This window comes from Porites lutea, chromosome 1 (genome assembly GCF_958299795.1).
Source record: "Porites lutea chromosome 1, jaPorLute2.1, whole genome shotgun sequence".
Classification (NCBI taxonomy): Eukaryota; Metazoa; Cnidaria; class Anthozoa; order Scleractinia; family Poritidae; genus Porites; species Porites lutea.
Genome location: NC_133201.1, coordinates 55,677,909 through 55,695,838, shown reverse-complemented (window position 1 = coordinate 55,695,838; position 17,930 = coordinate 55,677,909). Strand labels below are relative to the sequence as shown.

The following is a 17,930-nucleotide window of genomic DNA, read 5'->3' as shown; positions in this document are numbered from 1 at the left end:
GCAACTTGATTTTTAAAATGTGGTTTGAAAGCCCCCTGGACAAATGTGACCAATCGGATTACAGGAAAATAACAATACATTTCGAGTAAGTAGTGTCTTGAGCCAATTGGCAGCTCGTAAAAATCATAAGTTACTCAAAGCAGCAAGTAGCAAACGTGTCCGAGAAAGCAAAAATAATTATTTGACGATGTTTTTGGCGTTGAAACTTTCAATATAAAGCTCGGGACATTTACAACCAACTGTCGTGTCATCCGATTGGTCAACTTTGCCTAGGTGGCTCCGGTTACTGTAGTCGCACTGTGAGTGCTCAAGGCTTGACTGAACTAAGGACTGCAGCTGAGGTCCAAAGTGTTAGCCGCTTAGTCACCACGCGTACCACACCTAAAATAGCCTGCTGTTGGTTTGTTTAATTCTATTGCTCATTTTACCTAGGTTGTTGCAGGAAACAAGCAGATACTTTGTTGTGCACGGGTATTTCGCACACATACCTCGTACCATTTCAAACTGAATGTTTTTTTATTTCTTTTTGCTTTATTACTAGAGAGTTCAAGCTTCACGTATACGGCAAACGGCAAACGTCAGATTCAATTTGAGAATTTCTCAAAATAGAAAATGAGCAGATAAAAACTGTTCAAAACAATTCTTATGGATAAAAAATTGCGTGAAACTGCTAATTTATGTGTAGAAATAATGAACGGTAAAAGACAAATGAGAAAAATGGTCACGTGGTACAAATAGCGTTTGTCGTTTGACGTAAACGTGAAGCTTAACCTCTCTACTGGCTCGAACCGGTCCGCTTACGCGTTCAGCTGCTGTATTTCACCATCACCGACGACGGTTGCACGTTTTTCGGCCCTTTAACATATAACCATACGTCTTCTTGCGCGCACGTTGTGTCGGTTGCACATTTGCTCCCGCTTGACGCCTGTTGTATATTTTCCTGCGCTTTGCACCAGTTATACATCAGCATAAAAGACATAGAATTAAGAGAGAATGAGCTAATTCTCTCTTCATAGCATGAAAAAAGAGAGACTGAACTACAGAGTCTCTCCTCGTTTGATATAATCCAACTAATATTGGAGTTTTCTACACAAAGCTCTCGCCGGTATTACAGAGTTAAAAAAAAAAACTGTTTGCACGCTCCAGCGTCAAAGGCGAACGAAGTGAATGGTTGCATCAGGATCAAATTACATATTCTTCTGAATATATAATGGCAGAACCTGACCCCTGTTTCTGTTTAGATGCTCACGTCACTGGGCAGTGACGCTAAAGATGTTTGCATTTACAAGTATATGTATGCTTAATTTATTTGTAACTTCTACGGAAATCAATCAATTAATCAATAAACTTCAACTTCACTCTGCAAACATAAGGCAACACGACGCCATGCCGGTGTTGAATTTGGTTTATACGGATCCACAGCAATTCGCATAAGTTCATGTAGTATCCTTTGCAAGCCTGGCAAAACCAGTAAAACTACCTGAAATGTAAGCAACAGCTTCGAGTGATCTTTATTTTACAAAATGGCTGTACAAAGTTTTTAAATATTCACATATAACACAACGTTAAATATCCATTTCTAGACAACAACTGGCCTGACGGCAAAAACGATAGGAGGAAAGTGCTTGTAACCCTCTCCTTGGAAGAATCTTCACTATGTAATGAAAAAAACAACAACAAAATATACAAAATAAACAAAACAAAACAAAACAAACAAACAAACAACAACAACAACAACAAAAAGCAGGGGTGTAGCCAGTTTTTCGACTAGTTGTAGGCCTGGCTGACTTCTGACTTTAATTTCTGCGTAACCTGAAAATTGCACGCATGACTAGTACGCCCTGATCTCACCAACCCTTTGACCTCTGAAGCTTTTTGCTCAACCTAACAGCGCATAGTTTATTACTAGCGGTAGAGTGATCTATGCAAAAATTAGTAGGCCAGGTCCTACAGGTCTATAGGCTGACTACGCCAATGAAAACTCATGAACACATAGTGAGTGAGCATAGAACGATGAGCAGAGAAACAAGGCCATCGTTTTTCCCTCTACCACCACCACCGAAGACTAGCTACCAAAGCTACGTTCACACGCCACCGGACGAAATTTGACTGGACTCTTCGTTCACACGGAACTGTTCACTCACTGTTCACACGGTACTGACGAACCAGGTTGAATATCAATGTTTGTCAGAGCTTTTACCATCTACCCATGCGAAGAGCGCTACTTCAGCAAATCCAAAATGGCGTCTTTCAACTGAATTACCATGCATCTATGAAACCACACCTTCGCCGCCAAAAAATGTACATGGTTATAGTGCTCACAACGCGCACGTCAAATTTTCCACCGTACCAGCTAAGAAAATGAACTCAATTTTGGCTTTCAAATATTTTAAGGCTAGGGGTCTAAATTTTTATACGGTTAACATAGTTCCGTCTAAACGGAACAACTAAATTTTCAACCGGTCGAAAATTCGTTCGTTGCCGCTGTGTGAGCGTAGCCCAAGAGGTATCTGTAGGTTCGGAGCCATTGAGAGTCTAGTCACGTGTCACGACAATGTTTAGCCTTCCAGAAGCTACACATTGTCTCTTCTAAACTGGACTTGGAAGAATTTCCGTTTTTGGTTTTTTCAAGCAGTCGAATTCACTTTCACTATACGTTGACAAGTTCAATATCTAGCAAATTGCGCTGGAGACAGTTACTATAGCCTTGCAATCACGTCGACCTCTTACATTTCTTCAGCAAGAAACTTGAGCAACGTAGTCAAAGGATAAAGTCTACAGTTTGAACTGTAGCTAGCTTTTTATCAAGACTGTACTGATAAAATTGGTTCTACCATTTTCTGCCTTATGACCAGTGGTTGTTTCATAGCATATAGTTTATTCCTGACTCGCTGTCCGCTGACTTCAATATCAGGTCGATGTCTCGGATCATGTTATAAGCGCCAAGTATGCCGAGTAGCTAAAGGAGGAAAACCAGAAAAGAAAGGTTTCAAAGGGTTTCATAGCAGTATCTAATTACTTTTATCATTATGGTCAGGAAATTATGATTCATTGTACAACGTTTAGCCTTCAAGAAGACTGAGCACCTGTCAGTCTCCTCACCCCCGAAAAAAAGCATCACAACATCACTGAGGGTCCCACTAACTGTGGTCGCGTTTCGCCCGAAGTTGTTTCGCCCGGACGTAAGTCCATTCGCCCGATGACAAACAACACTCTTCAACACGCCTTTAATATCAGAGATATTTTTAGTTAAGCTTGGATTTTATTGATCTCTATTGCTGCCATTCTTAAAAAATTAAAGGTCGAGCGATCTGAATGATTTTAGCGATCTTGATAATCATATTCGAGACGACAGACTGTACATAAAAGCTGAAGTCTACATGTACCTTAGCAATCGCAACAATCAGATCTTTGATGTGTAATTTGTATTTTTTTTTTCACGTTTTCGCTGGAAAAAGTTGTTGACCAACATGTGCAGTTACTGTTTTTTCACGCTTATTCCTTTTTTCAGGCTTAAAAAGCGACAACTTAACATCAGGCGAATCGACTTACGTTCGGGCAAAACAACTTCGGGCGAAACGACCTGATACCCACCAACGATCTGGATACCTTATCGGCAATCTTAAAGAGTACTTTGCTAACGGAGTAGCTGACCCACAGTGCAATTACTGATGAATGTTTTAAGGGGCTGTGTCATGAAATTCACCAAAATTCAGACGGTGGGAACTATCACCAAATTGAGTGAAACCGAAGAAATTAAGGAAAGAATTTACATATATAGATAACACAGCAAATACAAAAAGAGGAATGGATGAACAAACGTGATTAAAAGAGATTGAAACAGATTGCAATTGTGCTTTTTGAAAACAGTTGTTAGCCTGACAGTTTTTCAAGGTTCATTTGTTGTTTTTAACGTTTGAAAAAATGTTTTGGAGGTGTATTTGCTGGACACGAAGCTGTGATTTTGTCATTCAGAAGTAATTTCTTAATTTCCGTAGAGAATAAGGACGCGTAATTGCCATTTTACACAAAAATGAACTTAAAGAAAGACAGCCGGAACAGAGCCCCTTTAATCTGAAATACACACTGACCTGGATAACTGCAAAACCAAATGCGAGACCGCCAACGATGTGAAGATTGTCGTTAATCCAGCTTGTCAGGCTGTCTATACATCCTTGGGTGTAAATCAGCGAGGAAGCTTCCGTTTCCTAAGGAATAAAAATGTTGTAGATACCAACTAAGAGATGCGCACAGGACACTTTGCACACTATGCCACATTTGAATGAACACTGGCTCATGAGAGGCTTCGAATCGTGTTTTCTAAAATTTCATTAATTTGCGATCCCCTATTAGGTTCCCTGCTACTGAATTTTTTTTTTTAAAATTCCGATATTTCTAGTAGTGATTTTGTTACCTCTGTGCCCTACGTCCCTGACGCAAAGCAAATCCCCAAAGGCGAAAATAATTCATGGCATGTGTCCCGTAGGACGCAAAAATCGATCGATCTGAACATGCGTGTTTGAAGAAATATCCGGTCCGTTCGCGTAATTTCTGTGGCAGTTATTATAGCTGTTGTTTAACGATGCATATTTCTTTTAGCCTTTGTTGTGCTTTAAAATAGAAGGACTAAATTTAAATTTCAGTAAACTGTAATACAGAGTTTTGGAGTCTGTTTTCAGATTAACTGTCTGGTTAAAGGCGCGCCCCCTGAAGCATTTTCAATTTCGGACTCACTTTTTTATGAACTGGGACTCATGATTTTTCACAAAATGAGTCCCAGGACCCCCCATACCTATTTGTAATAAAATCATTCTTTAAGACCAATTAACAAACAATGGAAGAAGAGAAGCTGCCAGCAGAATCCGGGAACTACCATAAAGCAGTTAGAATATAACTTCTACTTTATGCAGACGACAGTATAATTCGAAGGGGACAGACTACAAATTATGGCCAGTCGCTCCAGCAAATATCCTTGTAGTAACAGTTCGACAGTAGGATGCCTAAACTGAGTGGAATTCCCTCAATTGGTTTTGGCTCCATTAAATCCTATACCAACTGCAGAGCATTTTAGGGGGAGCCACCCACTATGTGGCCGCAGTTACTGACAGGTCTAAGGAATACAACGCCACAAAAATGTAATCCTTTACAGTATAGAATAGATCTGTAACACCTCGATTAAACAAGCAAAGCACGCGCATGATATTAATTTAGTAATACACGTCGTCCTTTTTCCTTTTGCTACGGTAAAATTTGTTTGCGGCGCGTACTAATTAATAAAAGGTACTTACGAGTTTCTCTCGTCGTACAGAAAATCCACACTGTGTATTTATATGATCCTGTTCGACAAAGAATATCAGTGTAAACAAAAATTAAGCAGCGAGTAACTCTACGGATACGTGCAGACACTAAATGACGTAAAACTCAAGACGAAGCAGAGAGTTTTTACACCTTATAATACACGACTGCGAGTTGTTTGAACGGCTTCAAAATCTCTGATATAGATCACCTCATTCTTGCACAAATATTTAGATTTGAGGTTATCTTGGTCTAAAAAATTGGACGTAAAGTTAAGCCGTATCTCTCTCAGATATAAAGACACTCATTAAAGACTAATTTCTTTTGTTTTTTGTTTATGAATTACCAAAGAGTTTTACTTAAGTTTTGAAAAAAGGATTGGAAAGACACTGAACTATAGCCACACCACATCACAATAGCTAGCCTCGCTCCCACGTAAGTGTTTTTAGGGAACTATGGGAATGTTTTAACCCAATTTCCTGTGTAACCTGGCAACAGCCAATGGACAGTGTTCCCAAAACTGTCCCATAGTGCAATTGGACACAACAGCGACCCAGTCTGACGCTCACCTTCCACTTTATCCCATGCGAGGCATTGAAAGACTTCTAGATTTATCTTTACTGAGCCTTGCCAGGTAATGTCTCCTTCGTAGCCGCTTGGGCCGGAGTCACGCAAGCTTTCTGCGTGACTCCCGCCTGAGCGGCTGCAAAGGACATGAAAGGAGACTATGCCAGGTAGAGCACTTCCGAGAAATGAAAATGATTTGGTCAGTAGTAGCAATAGAAATGTCTCCAAAGAGGATTCTAAATGTTGACTTACGTTATTTGTCTAAGTGCACAGAATTTTTTCATAGATTTTAGAAAATGATGAAAATAAGAACCTGTTTCAAATTTTTGGCTAAACAGGTTCTTATTTTCTATAATCTAAACAGGTTCAGGGGGCTTAAGTACCAAATTTTAGCCTAACAGGCTCTTAGCCGCGGAGTTTTACTGTAATGTTACTGCTCATTTTTCTTTTTAAATGCTTTAAGAAGCAACTGACCATACGGCGATCTGGCTCAAGAGCGCAGATATGCTTACCTCGCGACAACATGAGAAGGGTACCCCACATGCCTGTACTGTTTTGACTGAACAGTTGAAGTGCTCATTATGTTCCCAGTCATGGTAAGAGTATCCCCCACAGCATTTCAATCCTTTCTGTATTCCATCTATTGCGTTTTGGAGATCTGGGTCATCTCTGTACCGCTTGATCACCTTGTATGTTGCCTCTTTCACTTTACTGCGGGTCTGCAGGGATAATAGACTTAGGTATTTTGACTGATTTCAGGGGCGCCCAACGACGGTTTCCTCCTAAATACATTGAAATCACTCTTAAAGACTATTCAGTATACTTATCGATCTCTAGAAAGACATTCTAAGCGGTGCTATAAAATTTGTATCTGTTTGGGCATCCTAGGGGAACTTAAGTCTTTTCAAAATTACAAGGGTCTTCACGGTTTTATTTTCCTGAAAATTTTAGGTGCGATTTAATGTATTTCGAAAGTAAGAATTTTTTAGATTCCTCTCTCCATGCATCACATTTTTAAATCCGAAAATTTTCGGTTTCCTTTTTTCTACGAAAAATAGCGTAACCTCGGAAGTGAAATGTGAGAAATTAAACTTAAGAAAATCATAGGGAAATTATGAGGTAAGCTTCGAAAATTGTACATGAAAAGAACGGTCATCCAGAAATTTTTGGCCGTCTTCAAGTAATAAAAATTCTACGCAATATTTGCCTCGAACAGACATTTTACAGAAAACAGTCGTTAAGTACCCCCATGATTTTTTTTAAAACAATTTTCAGGGATTTGTTATAAGGGATATGTTGCCCCATCTCAGACAGGTAAGGCAATCCCTAGCAGTCTTGGATTCTGTATTTATCTACGCTGTAGATTCCATATTCCTCGTCAGCAGGAACTTGGATTCTGAATTCCAAACGTTAGCGGGGTTTCAGATTCCTGAGGCTGAAATCCAGATTCCAAAGCCCAGGATACCGAATTCCACGGGCAAAAATTTCCCAGATTTTGGAATTTGGATTGCCTTGTACATGGGGCCAGATATGGCCTCGAATAAAGAGCTTAGTTTGCTCTGGCTTTATTGTAATGAATGTGGAAGAAGATGATCAAACGAGATAAAATACAGACATCTCTCCAAAATTGTATGGCCGATTCTTTATACAATGTCAAAAATGCCAGACAAAGCAATAAAACTTTATACTATTGTACAGAAACCTCTATAATGCAAGCAATTATTTCTATCCCGTTTTTACTTTTAGTACATTGCAGACACTCAAACCGGGACACTTGCTAGAGAATTGTCCAATCCCAACGTTTTCTATGAACAAAAGATTCTCAATTTTTTTGCAAATAAATTTAAGGTTCAATTATGCAACCGTTGAAAACTATAAAACCATTAACTGAGTTCTCAGGAAACAACCCTCAAATAAAATTATGTATGCTATTGTTCTTGAGAATCTTTTGTTTTCAAAAAACTTTGTGAGTAGACAAAGTCAAAGAGGCCCAACAGTACTCATGCACCGCAAGAGGCAAGATTTGAAAAGTGAGAGTAGCAGTCTGAAGAACAAGAACTTGCATCCTCTATTTTTTATGCAAATGACCATTTATGTCTTTTTAATTCAAAGGTTTGGTTATAGTGGCAAGTGCACTTAGCTTATCCAGCTAGTTTACAGGCACTCCATTTAAATAATTCTGAAACAGATAATGCAATTAAAACATAATAGGATTAAAAACCCCAACTGGCAGGGGGCAGCCAGTTGGCTATTTACAAGTGTGGCTGAAGATTTGAACTTGGGACGACAGAGAACAAATCCAGCAAGTGGCCAGAGCGGGACTCTAACCCAGGATGGTCTGATTGCTAGTCTGACGCGCTGACCACTCTGCCATGCTGCCTTCCACTGCTGCCTCCTACAAGATGTCTCTCACCTATAATTACCTTGATGGACTTATTATTAGAAACAGAGAGGCTGTGGGTGGTTGGACAGCTAAGACATGGTCAGTTTTGATTTCTATAAAATTTATATTCATCTTTTTATTTTTTTCTTTCTCTGATTTGCATAGTTTCCTTTAAATCTTGTATGGTACCAGTGCAGGGGAAAAAGTGATTTCCTTTTCTTCAATGACCTTTCTGTTAAATTCAGTGACATAGTGAAAGATCAGATGCTGTTTACTATTTGAGCCTATAGGTATTATTAAAGACAGTCTAAACAATCGCAAACAAACACTCGCAAGCAAAACTAAAAGCTTTCATTGGACTTCCCAAAGGTGGGTATGAACAATTTAATTCCTTTTACCTTGTCAACAAAAAAGAATGCAACAAATCCTGTAACCAGTTCCAAGATGAAGATAATGGTGAGTGATCCCATAAACTACAAAATTTAAAATAATCATGATATTAAAGGAGCTCTGTCACAGCTGCCTACTTCATTTTGTTTATAATGCCAATTACAAGTCTTCATCATGAACTTGAGACATTCCTTGCGAATAACAAAATTACACCTTTGTGTCAAACAAATATGTCTCCCCAGTATTATATTTAATATCAAATGTTACAAACAACAAATATGAACCTTGAAAAACTGTTAGAAACCCCTAGCTGTTTGATTCCCTGCCTACTTGTTGTATTAACTTTGGCAACTTGAAATCTTAGCGACAACCCTTGAATTTTCATGGGGATCTTAAAAGCAGAATAGTTACATAATTTACCAGTAACTTACAATTCGTAGTAAGAGTTTGTTTTCCCTCAGAGCTCCAATACATCCGCAGAAAGTGATTACAAACATGAAGCAGCCCACGATAATAATCAAAATCGAGGGATCAAATGCCAGGCTGTCCAGGTCACTGTATTTTTTCTTCTCGTCATGAGCCCATGATCCAACTCCAATAAAAATTATACTGATGATCTGACATAATACATAAAGCGTTTACAGCCAAATTAGGGATTATTGACAGATAACAGCATGACTTTTGATTGAGCATATTAAAGCCTTGGGGGAGGGGGGGGGGGGGGTTATAATCCAGAAAAATTGGACGGAGGTGGTGTGGTATGCTTGCTGCAATCCTTATACAATTTCACACTTCACTTGAGAATTTTCCTACAATACCATATTTCCTGGAAAAAGCACCCCCCACTTGGCCATTTTATCAAATACATGTCTAAGCACCTCATTGAATAAACCTAGCCCCTTCTCACTTTTTCAATATCAAAGAACGTCTCTTTTCCGTTAAAGTCACTTTCAGTTATTTCTATATCCATGTTTTCTTTAACAGGAAATTGAGAAAGTCAATGAAAAGGCTTTGAGGTAGTACATGTATCTTCAAGGGTAAAAGTGCATCTTATCAAGATTTCTTGGAACGAATAAGACTCCCATCTATTGAAACTTGAATAATCCAAGGCATGCAAATGACAATAAACAATAGTATATCAGACAAAGCTCCACCCACAATAAAGAGATCATATATCACCTTACACTTATCCAAGTGTAATCTTCAACATGATTATATCCTTTCATTGCCTAAAGTTAACATGACTAAAATACATGTATGGTCTCAAACCATGGAAATATTTTGCCACTAGGAAAAGGAAAAAGCCACCAAATGATATTAGAATTAAAGCAGGCACTAATGAAGTGAAGAAGAAAGTTTGATTGCTTAAGATTATAATATCGGAATTCATGGTAGCTGCTGCTTGTTGCTTTTATTGTTTTTATCAATTCTTAGTTCTTAGCTTTTACAGTTTTCATACATGTATCATGAATAATTATGATACATTTTTAGTTTTTAATTTTTAGAATATACCTTTATGGCTGTAAACTAGGTGATTAAGATAAGTGTAAATTCCTTGTTAAATAAAGTATTGTACCATATGTGGGCACTTGAAGAGTTCCTTTATGTGTGTTACGTGCATCTCTTCTTTTAACTTTTGTCCTATATTGCCCACATCCTTCGTAAATACTGAAACTTCCCAGAAACAACTAGACCAATCTTTGGTTAGGACAACGTAATAAGCGCCCATACTTAAGTGGGCACTTATTCAACGAAATATTTCAGACCTGAAATTTACAATATTAAGACCAGACAATCTGCACCTCGGTCAGTCTAACTTATACATAATTATTATGTGGTATTTTAAAATATTTTTTTATTTAGTTAAGCAAAGACCCAGGACGTTAAAAAAGAAGAAGATTACATAATTTCAGGATACATGATGCAAATTAATGATCCTCATTTAATCTATTAGATATTAGCAGCAGGTGTGCTGAGGAAGGAAAGAGAAGGGTCAGTAGAAGAAATAAAACAATCTGAGACTGTACAATAGTTTGTCTTTAGAGACAATTTTGATCCTTACACCCCCATCCCCAGAATTTGCAATGATCACTGACGAAGCAGAGATGTACTTGACTGATGCGGACAAAGCCTTTCTCGGCTCCAGAAATAGAAAGCAAAGAGCAGGTTCAGATGGGCAGAATAACTTTGCGCACAGCTTTTACACTTGCTTAACATCAAAGGGTAAGGTATGTTCATAGTGGAAAGTGCACTTAACCTATGCAGCTAGTATAAAGGTACTCAACTCAAGTTAAGTAAGTAGAAACAAATAATTCAAATGTAACATAACAGTATTAAAAGGAGGCAACCAGCTGGCAAGTTACAGGCTTGGCTGAGGATCTGAATTGGGACAACCGAGGGCAAATCCAGCAAGTGGCCAAAGAGCATTACTTGAACCAGGGACTGCCCGATTGTAAGTCCGTCGCACAAACCATTCAGCCACGCTGCCTGACCTGCGACTTGCTTATGTATTGTTTAGATGAAATCTTTAAATATCACATGAAAGCTTAAGTGTGAAATATTGTGATCTTGAGGAATTCTTTATAACCAGACTGATCATCTAGCCGCTTGCTAATGTCATACTAACCTACATACAAGCTCTCCCGAGGGGTAGGGGCAGGGGGTGTTGGAGGGAGAGCTTGCCAAGCGGGGCAGGCGCGAAAGAAACGCGAAAGCATCGGGCGAAAGTACAAAACAACGAATGGGGTTTACAGCACATTATTACTGGCATGTTAGTAGTTTACGTTGTGCCGAAAAGGAAACAGAACGGACATGTAGCTCAAAGATCGAGGTTACCTGTTGGCGGCAGAGGTCTCTCAAGAGGAACAGTACATGTACACCGACAGTGTGCAATACACCCTCTGTTCACTATGCAAGAACGTTGGTGATACTTACCCATAAAAAGGCATTAGTAGCAAAAAGAAAGTATTTCACAAAGCAGTGAAAGCTACACTTTTCCCGCAACGATCCGTTTGCCATGGAAATAGTAAATTTCGTACTGGATTCGAGCAGCGGCAAGTTATTTAGCAATGCATTATGGGTAATTATGATAGGTCAAAACAAAAATCATGGCGGCGGCTCCTCCAGCGTCTTTCAACGTTGTGTTTGGAATCAATGAAACTCCCTTAACTCGCGCTTTAGAGACAAGACGTTTTGATGAAGCATTGGAGTTTATTAACAGTCGATACGGAATGTGCTTGGATGAGGGATTTTACCAGAGGATCCCACTTTACATAGTTCTTTCTGGCGAGAATTCTGCAGTTGATGGCAAGGTCATTCCAGTTCATTTAAAGATTGCACGGCGGTTAATAGAAAGAGGTAAAATATATTGCAGGAAATGCTTTCACTTCTGATGGATGTATGATCTAATTTAATTTATATTGTGTTTTTTTGAAGTCTGGACAATGTTTCATTATTTTTTGTGGTATTTTTAGGGGCAGATCCTAATCTGAGAATACCAGAGGTAAATACTACAATTATGGTTGTATGCTCTAGTAGAGTAACTGAACCAATACATTGTGTTTAAATATTTTTTAATTACTCAGGCCCTGAATGATGAAAACTACCTGGCTTACGTCTACTATATATCCATTTTACCTCTGCAGACAAGTGGTGCTGAGTATGTTGGACCAGGAAGGTCACCTCTGCAGTGTTTGGTCAACTTCTACAATCTGGTAACCAGCAAGGATAACATTGTCACGGGAGAAACTCTCTCCTGTCATCAAGTATTGTCACTAAATGGAAAAGATATTAAGATCAAGGCAGACCTAGTTGAAGAACTAATAAATGCAGTCTGGTTGTTACTCGGTCGTGGCGCAGATGTAAATGTTCGAGATGCAGAAATGAAGACACCTCTGCATTCAACACTGTTAAGATCACAGGACTTGCGTATGGCACAGGCTTTGTGTGACAATGGAGCTGATCTTTTGGCAACTGACTGTCTCGGAAATACACCTCTAATGTCACTTTGTTGTCCATTGCCGTGGCGTGATGGCATTGAGCAAGGTCCTTGTCTTGACTGTGATGTCAGTGAAGCTGTGCGTTTTTTGCTGTCATTTGAAAGTGTAAAGGTGTGTTGGTAATTTATTTTTTTGTTTGAACAAGCACACTGAGTTTACTCTTCTTAAAGAATCAGCATGTCACAGTTCGTTCTAGTGCTGAAGTTCTTTTATTTCATTACAAGTCAGAGAGAAAAATCATATTCCAATGTTAATTTGTAGACTGCAAGTATTGCAGACTCGGAGTGGGGGGGGGGGGGGGGGGGTACTTTAGGAATTTTTGGGTGGGAAATGTGCTGCTGGGACCCTAGAACCCTTAGCCTATACCAGAGCTAGTTCAGCTGAATTTTCAGAATTACTTCCCTGGCTTTTACAGATGTAATAACAATAAAATAGTATATTATTGTTATTATTGATAATTGTATGTCTGGCTTTTTTTCAGTTTTAGTAACAGGTGGTGTTCTTTGAACAGGCAAATGAACCCAGAATAAAAGTTGATATCTTAAACTGTGATAATATGATTTTACAAAATACTTATTGAACCTATGTCACCAAATTTTTCTTCATTTATTCCTGCTGGTGTCTATAATTCAGTTAGAATGTTTAGACATTGAGCTTCTTCAAACCTGAGAATTTTTTTTTGATTTTTTTACAACAATGCCCCACATAGCAAAACTAACAGTGAATGACAAAAGAAAAAAAATTTTCTGCCTGTATTATTGTTAATTGTATACTAGACAAAGCCATGCAGTCAGAATCATCTGGACTAGTTATAATTATTTCATCAAGCTGGCAAGCACATGCTTTCCGCTCTTTCACAGTACGGAAAGGTGGTCTGCAATTATGTGCCAGTACATAATTACTGTATTTAGTCAATTAACGTGCCCACCTCAAATAAGCATCCATTCCAATACATAATTATTTTCCTTGCATATTAGTTTGTTGATCTTTGATTTCACGATAATGTTACTTTTTGTTTTGTTTTGTTCAAGATCAACCACTGTGGGATTCACAGTAGGACAGTTCTGTTCTATGCTATGCAGTCAGGCAACTTCAAAGTTGCAAAGATTCTTCTTGATCATGGAGCAGACCCCAGCTTGCGAGGATTGGGACCAGATGGAAGGTGTTATAATTTTTTTCATTGCTCATGCCAATTGAGAGGGTGTGCAGTGAAAGGCACCAAGTGACTTTTGATCTAGTGTCAAATTCTCCCTATAATTTACTAGCAGATACAGTACAGGGCTAATTGAGAAGAGTATCTAGGGATTTATCAGTCAAAGTCACTTTTTGCTATAAATTCCGACCACCCCGTGACAACTTTTTGTGTTGTTCTAACTTTTAAGTCTGTGGACAAAGTCCAGAGGAATATGACCATTTAATTTAAGCCTTCTTATAAGTGCTTTTGTAACTTATTTCTGTAGATTCTTGGCCCAGTTGTTGAAAGGCAGATTAGCGCTACTTTAATCCAAGTTTCTTTTTCTTTTGTTCAAAAGCATTTTCTCGGATAATTTTCTCAATTCATTTTAGAGCATCCAAACACCAAATTGAAGACGAAAAGAATTAAACTGAATTTCCTTTTTAAACTTGCATATCTGAATTCAAAATTTGCACCAACCGTCGGTTATAATAACGTAGCTTTGAACAACCCGGCCCTGATTATTTATCGATTTTTCCATGTTTAATTAGAATGAACCAAAATTGATTTTCATCAAATTTAATCGTTGCTAATTAAAATAAATATAAATCCACACGAATTCTCTGTATCATTACTACTACACTTGGCTGTTGATTTTATGTGCAATTTGGTAAAATTAATATAAAACACTTACGAGGGTGGGGTGGAAATTGACATACCTTCCAAAATTTATGCAACATCATTGAATACAGTTTCTGCTGAATACACATTTCTCATCATAAGTTAATTAACACATTATGCTAATAGAAAATTTTTTTTCTTAAATTTTGACTTTTTGTTCTCTGAGCCAGGGAAAATTGTCAGATTGGCATAGATTAATTCGCCCACCAAAATTGTTGAGTAGTATGCAGTCTTTTCTTGAAGCCTACAACAGTAGCTCAAACAAACGAGTCATTATTATTTTAATGGATGTCTACTACATTTCCCATTTAGTTGTTCACCTCTTATTTCTATTTTAAAGTAAACTGGAGAAAATTGTCAGTTTTTACTGTTCATCTTCTTTGCATTTAATCATAACCATTACAATTTCCTCAAAGTTGATTGGTGCATTAAGTGCTTCACTTTTCACTAATCATTGTGTAGGGTTGTAATCGGACAGTTGGCTGTAATCTTATCAGATACCTGTTATCGGACATTTACATCAGCCAATCATATTAAGTACACTCAGCTAAATCCACCAGTCACAGAACCACTTACCCTACCAATGCAAACTGGGGATTTTCCAAAATGGACTAATTTGTAACGTTAGACAGTAACAGGACTTTGTGTTGTCCAATTTGGTCTGCTATGATACTCGTGATTAACAAAGCGGACTTCCACTACATGGTCTTCCGATTTTGTTGATCACTTGTATGATTACAGACTGAACTGGACTCCACTCAGTCCTATTACCATTATTAATTTTTTTCAGATATGTATCACCATTTCTAGCTGCTATTATTCCATGGTCTTCCATTGGTCGAAAGGACATGCTGCTTACTTGCCATGAACTTGCTCCTTTGGTAGATAACGGCTATTTCTCCACAGAAGAAATTTTGCTGGAGCTGGTTGAGTATGCGTCCTGGGGAAATCCAAGCGATGAGTCCTTGGCAAACCTCAAACACTTCGGAATCAGCTTAATTCCAATGCTCTTTGGACAAAGTATGTGCAAATTGGTGCAGCTGGCATCAAGAAGATTCATAGATTGTAGGTTTACAGGCAGCGCCTATGGCCAGTTGTCTTCAAGCGAGGTGATGTGCTTGGTGAAAAGTCAAGGTCTTCCCACTGAAATTGTCACCGACTTTCAAATTGTCTTGTTACGGCATAAGATCTTAAACGCTTTGGCAGAAACAGACTGGGACTTGTGGGACCTGGAAGAGTTTACGCTGGATGAAAGCAGTGAATATGATGAATCGGATGACGAGTATTGGTGATCCGTTGGGCTTTTAGCCAGTCCACAGACATCGTTCTTTTTTCTTTCTTCTTTGTTCTTGTTCTTCTTTTTTGACAATTCGACAATTTGACAGCGTGCGAGCGAAGAGAACGCCATAGGTCCATGTTCTCTTTTCCCTTCTCCCACCCCCTTGGGCTCGTGGTCAATAAATCTCCCGTTTTTATTTTCATACGCGCGCTCGACGATCGTTTAAGAGAAAATAGCTGATCTGTGAACAGGCTAGTTGCCTCGCTATTGATAGATAAAATGAGAATGCAAGATAGCGCTATTCACCTTTCCAACAACTGGGGCCTGGCGAATAAATCCCTATCCACTGGAAAGAGCATTATTAGTTTCCCAAATACTTATCCGCTGGTTAGTGTTTTATCCAGCCATTCCGGTGGATAGTGCTATTCAACGTTCGAACAACTGGGGCCAAATAAGGTAACTACAAAACGTGATAAATGGATTGAAAGGTTTTACTTTAAGCTTCATCTTGGAAAAAGTGTGATATACCGTACACTGGCGTTCATAGACCCGCTCAGTTATAGGCCCATCTACCAGACAATAAAATAATTGGTGTCCGTAATAAGTTTACACTTGTGTAAGCTAGGCATTTTACACATTAATAAAGTCTTTATTACTATTAAACCTCTTTAGCTGGTATGTTTTGTTTTCCCAATAGAGGTCCCAGGGGAACTTGATCCTTTGGAATAAGACGAAATTTGAAAGAAACAGTTCTCGGTTAGAGCATTTGTTGGCTTCACACCAAACCTTCAAGTATAATGTAAGTGTACTTAGATCCTACTTTGACAGTGAACGGGTAAAATGTTCCCACTTCAACTTTACTTGGTGACCGTGGAAACGTTCGTGGTTCAAAGAAGCCGAAGTTCGCTGTCAAGTATACTCTACACCACATTGACCATTAAGAAATGGAAGGCATGTGCACGATGGGCAAGTGCAGCGGTTCCAAGATTCTAATGAACGGAGAGATTGACAGCTTTTACTTCAAGGATTATACTTTGTCAACAGGTGTGAAGCCATGTTTTCTCTACATGTTTTCCAAGCGCACTTGAAACAAGTGCTTACTTGAAACTAACTTCGCTTCTGGTGTGAAGCTGTCAATTATCACATTACCTGTATTGAGGAGACAAAACATACCAGCTAAATAGGTCTTTCATAAACCTCCCTAAAATGAAATTCGATTTATTGTGACGTTTTAAAGCTTAATTAAAAGTTAGAACGGGCAAAACGTATTTTGATCTGTCCTGGTTCCTGAATTTTGAAATAAACAGATCAAGGGTTCGAATTATATTATTTTGTTCGAATTAAATCAGATCGGGGGTAAGTCTAGGCAGGACCCGAGGAAGGGGAGGGGACAGGGGGGGCCTTGGTCCCCCGACAGGTTTTGACGGCGTCCGAATCGTCTCGAAATTTTTTATAACGATCGGGGCGATCCGGACGATCATATTGAAACCAGGCTTAACAATTTCTTAAAGGAGGATCTAGTTTTCACTCTCGTCCACAATAATAGCGTCAGAGTTATGATTAATGATTATTTATTAATCATAAAATTAATGAATGAGAGTAAGTTACCACCCAACTAAGTTGGGATCGCGAAAATTACATATTTGCCCAAAAGTGACTAAGATGGAGGCCTTAGAATAGACTATAATTGGGTAGCAAAAATTAACCCAAGTACCCCCCGGGGAGTTACCAAAACCATACGGCTGTAGCGAGTTTTAATACTTGCACGCTATAGAAGCACTGCATAACTGGCAAATGCCACAAAATTGCGGCTAAAATCGCCGCTTAAATTAATTTAAGGAGAAGTCGGACAAAAGCTCATAAAAGTTCATGTATCGGGCATGATTAACGAAGCAATTTTACTTTGGCGTGAGAACAGAGGTATGAACTTGCAGGACAGGGCTCTATCCTGAGCCGCTTATGTTTTTAATATATATGAATGATATACCCAATGTCCTGGACTTCTGTAACATTACTTGTATGCTGATGACACTGTTTTATATTTCTCCTCGAAACTTATAAGTATTTCAGAATTTGAATCAAAGTTTGAAGTCGAACCTCAGATACGTGGCGACTGGACGAAACCTAATAAGCTTACTCTTGACCCAAAGAAGCCATCCCACA

At 38.7% G+C, this 17,930-nt stretch overlaps 2 protein-coding genes across 2 annotated transcripts; one reads left to right on the top strand and one right to left on the bottom strand.

Annotated features, from left to right (window-relative positions):
• Positions 1-1,486: 1,486 nt before the first annotated feature.
• Positions 1,487-11,712, bottom strand: LOC140922355 (tetraspanin-33-like). The gene is made up of 7 exons (XM_073372347.1): positions 11,570-11,712; positions 9,067-9,252; positions 8,644-8,718; positions 6,375-6,581; positions 5,289-5,336; positions 4,092-4,208; positions 1,487-2,959 (listed from the first exon to the last, which is right to left on the bottom strand). The coding sequence occupies exons 1-7, from the start codon at positions 11,651-11,653 to the stop codon at positions 2,864-2,866; spliced, it is 813 nt and encodes a 270-aa protein (XP_073228448.1). The 5' UTR covers positions 11,654-11,712; the 3' UTR covers positions 1,487-2,863.
• Positions 11,713-11,733: 21 nt separating this feature from the next.
• Positions 11,734-16,336, top strand: LOC140922361 (uncharacterized). Its single transcript, XM_073372354.1, has 5 exons — positions 11,734-11,992; positions 12,109-12,137; positions 12,280-12,744; positions 13,665-13,795; positions 15,279-16,336. Exons 1-5 carry the CDS (start codon positions 11,743-11,745, stop codon positions 15,778-15,780), a joined length of 1,377 nt encoding a protein of 458 aa, XP_073228455.1. The 5' UTR covers positions 11,734-11,742; the 3' UTR covers positions 15,781-16,336.
• Positions 16,337-17,930: the final 1,594 nt, after the last annotated feature.

Coding starts and splice junctions, on each gene's coding strand:
- LOC140922355 (XM_073372347.1), bottom strand. CDS start 11,653: ATGGCAAACGGATCGTTGCGGGAAAAGTGTAGCTTTCACTGCTTTGTG. Junction 9,253..11,569: donor CTACTAATGCCTTTTTATGG/GTAAGTATCACC, acceptor GTATTATGTCAG/ATCATCAGTATAATTTTTAT. Junction 4,209..5,288: donor CTGTACGACGAGAGAAACTC/GTAAGTACCTTT, acceptor TTTATTCCTTAG/GAAACGGAAGCTTCCTCGCT.
- LOC140922361 (XM_073372354.1), top strand. CDS start 11,743: ATGGCGGCGGCTCCTCCAGCGTCTTTCAACGTTGTGTTTGGAATCAAT. Junction 12,138..12,279: donor CTAATCTGAGAATACCAGAG/GTAAATACTACA, acceptor TTACCTCTGCAG/ACAAGTGGTGCTGAGTATGT. Junction 12,745..13,664: donor TGTCATTTGAAAGTGTAAAG/GTGTGTTGGTAA, acceptor GTTTTGTTCAAG/ATCAACCACTGTGGGATTCA.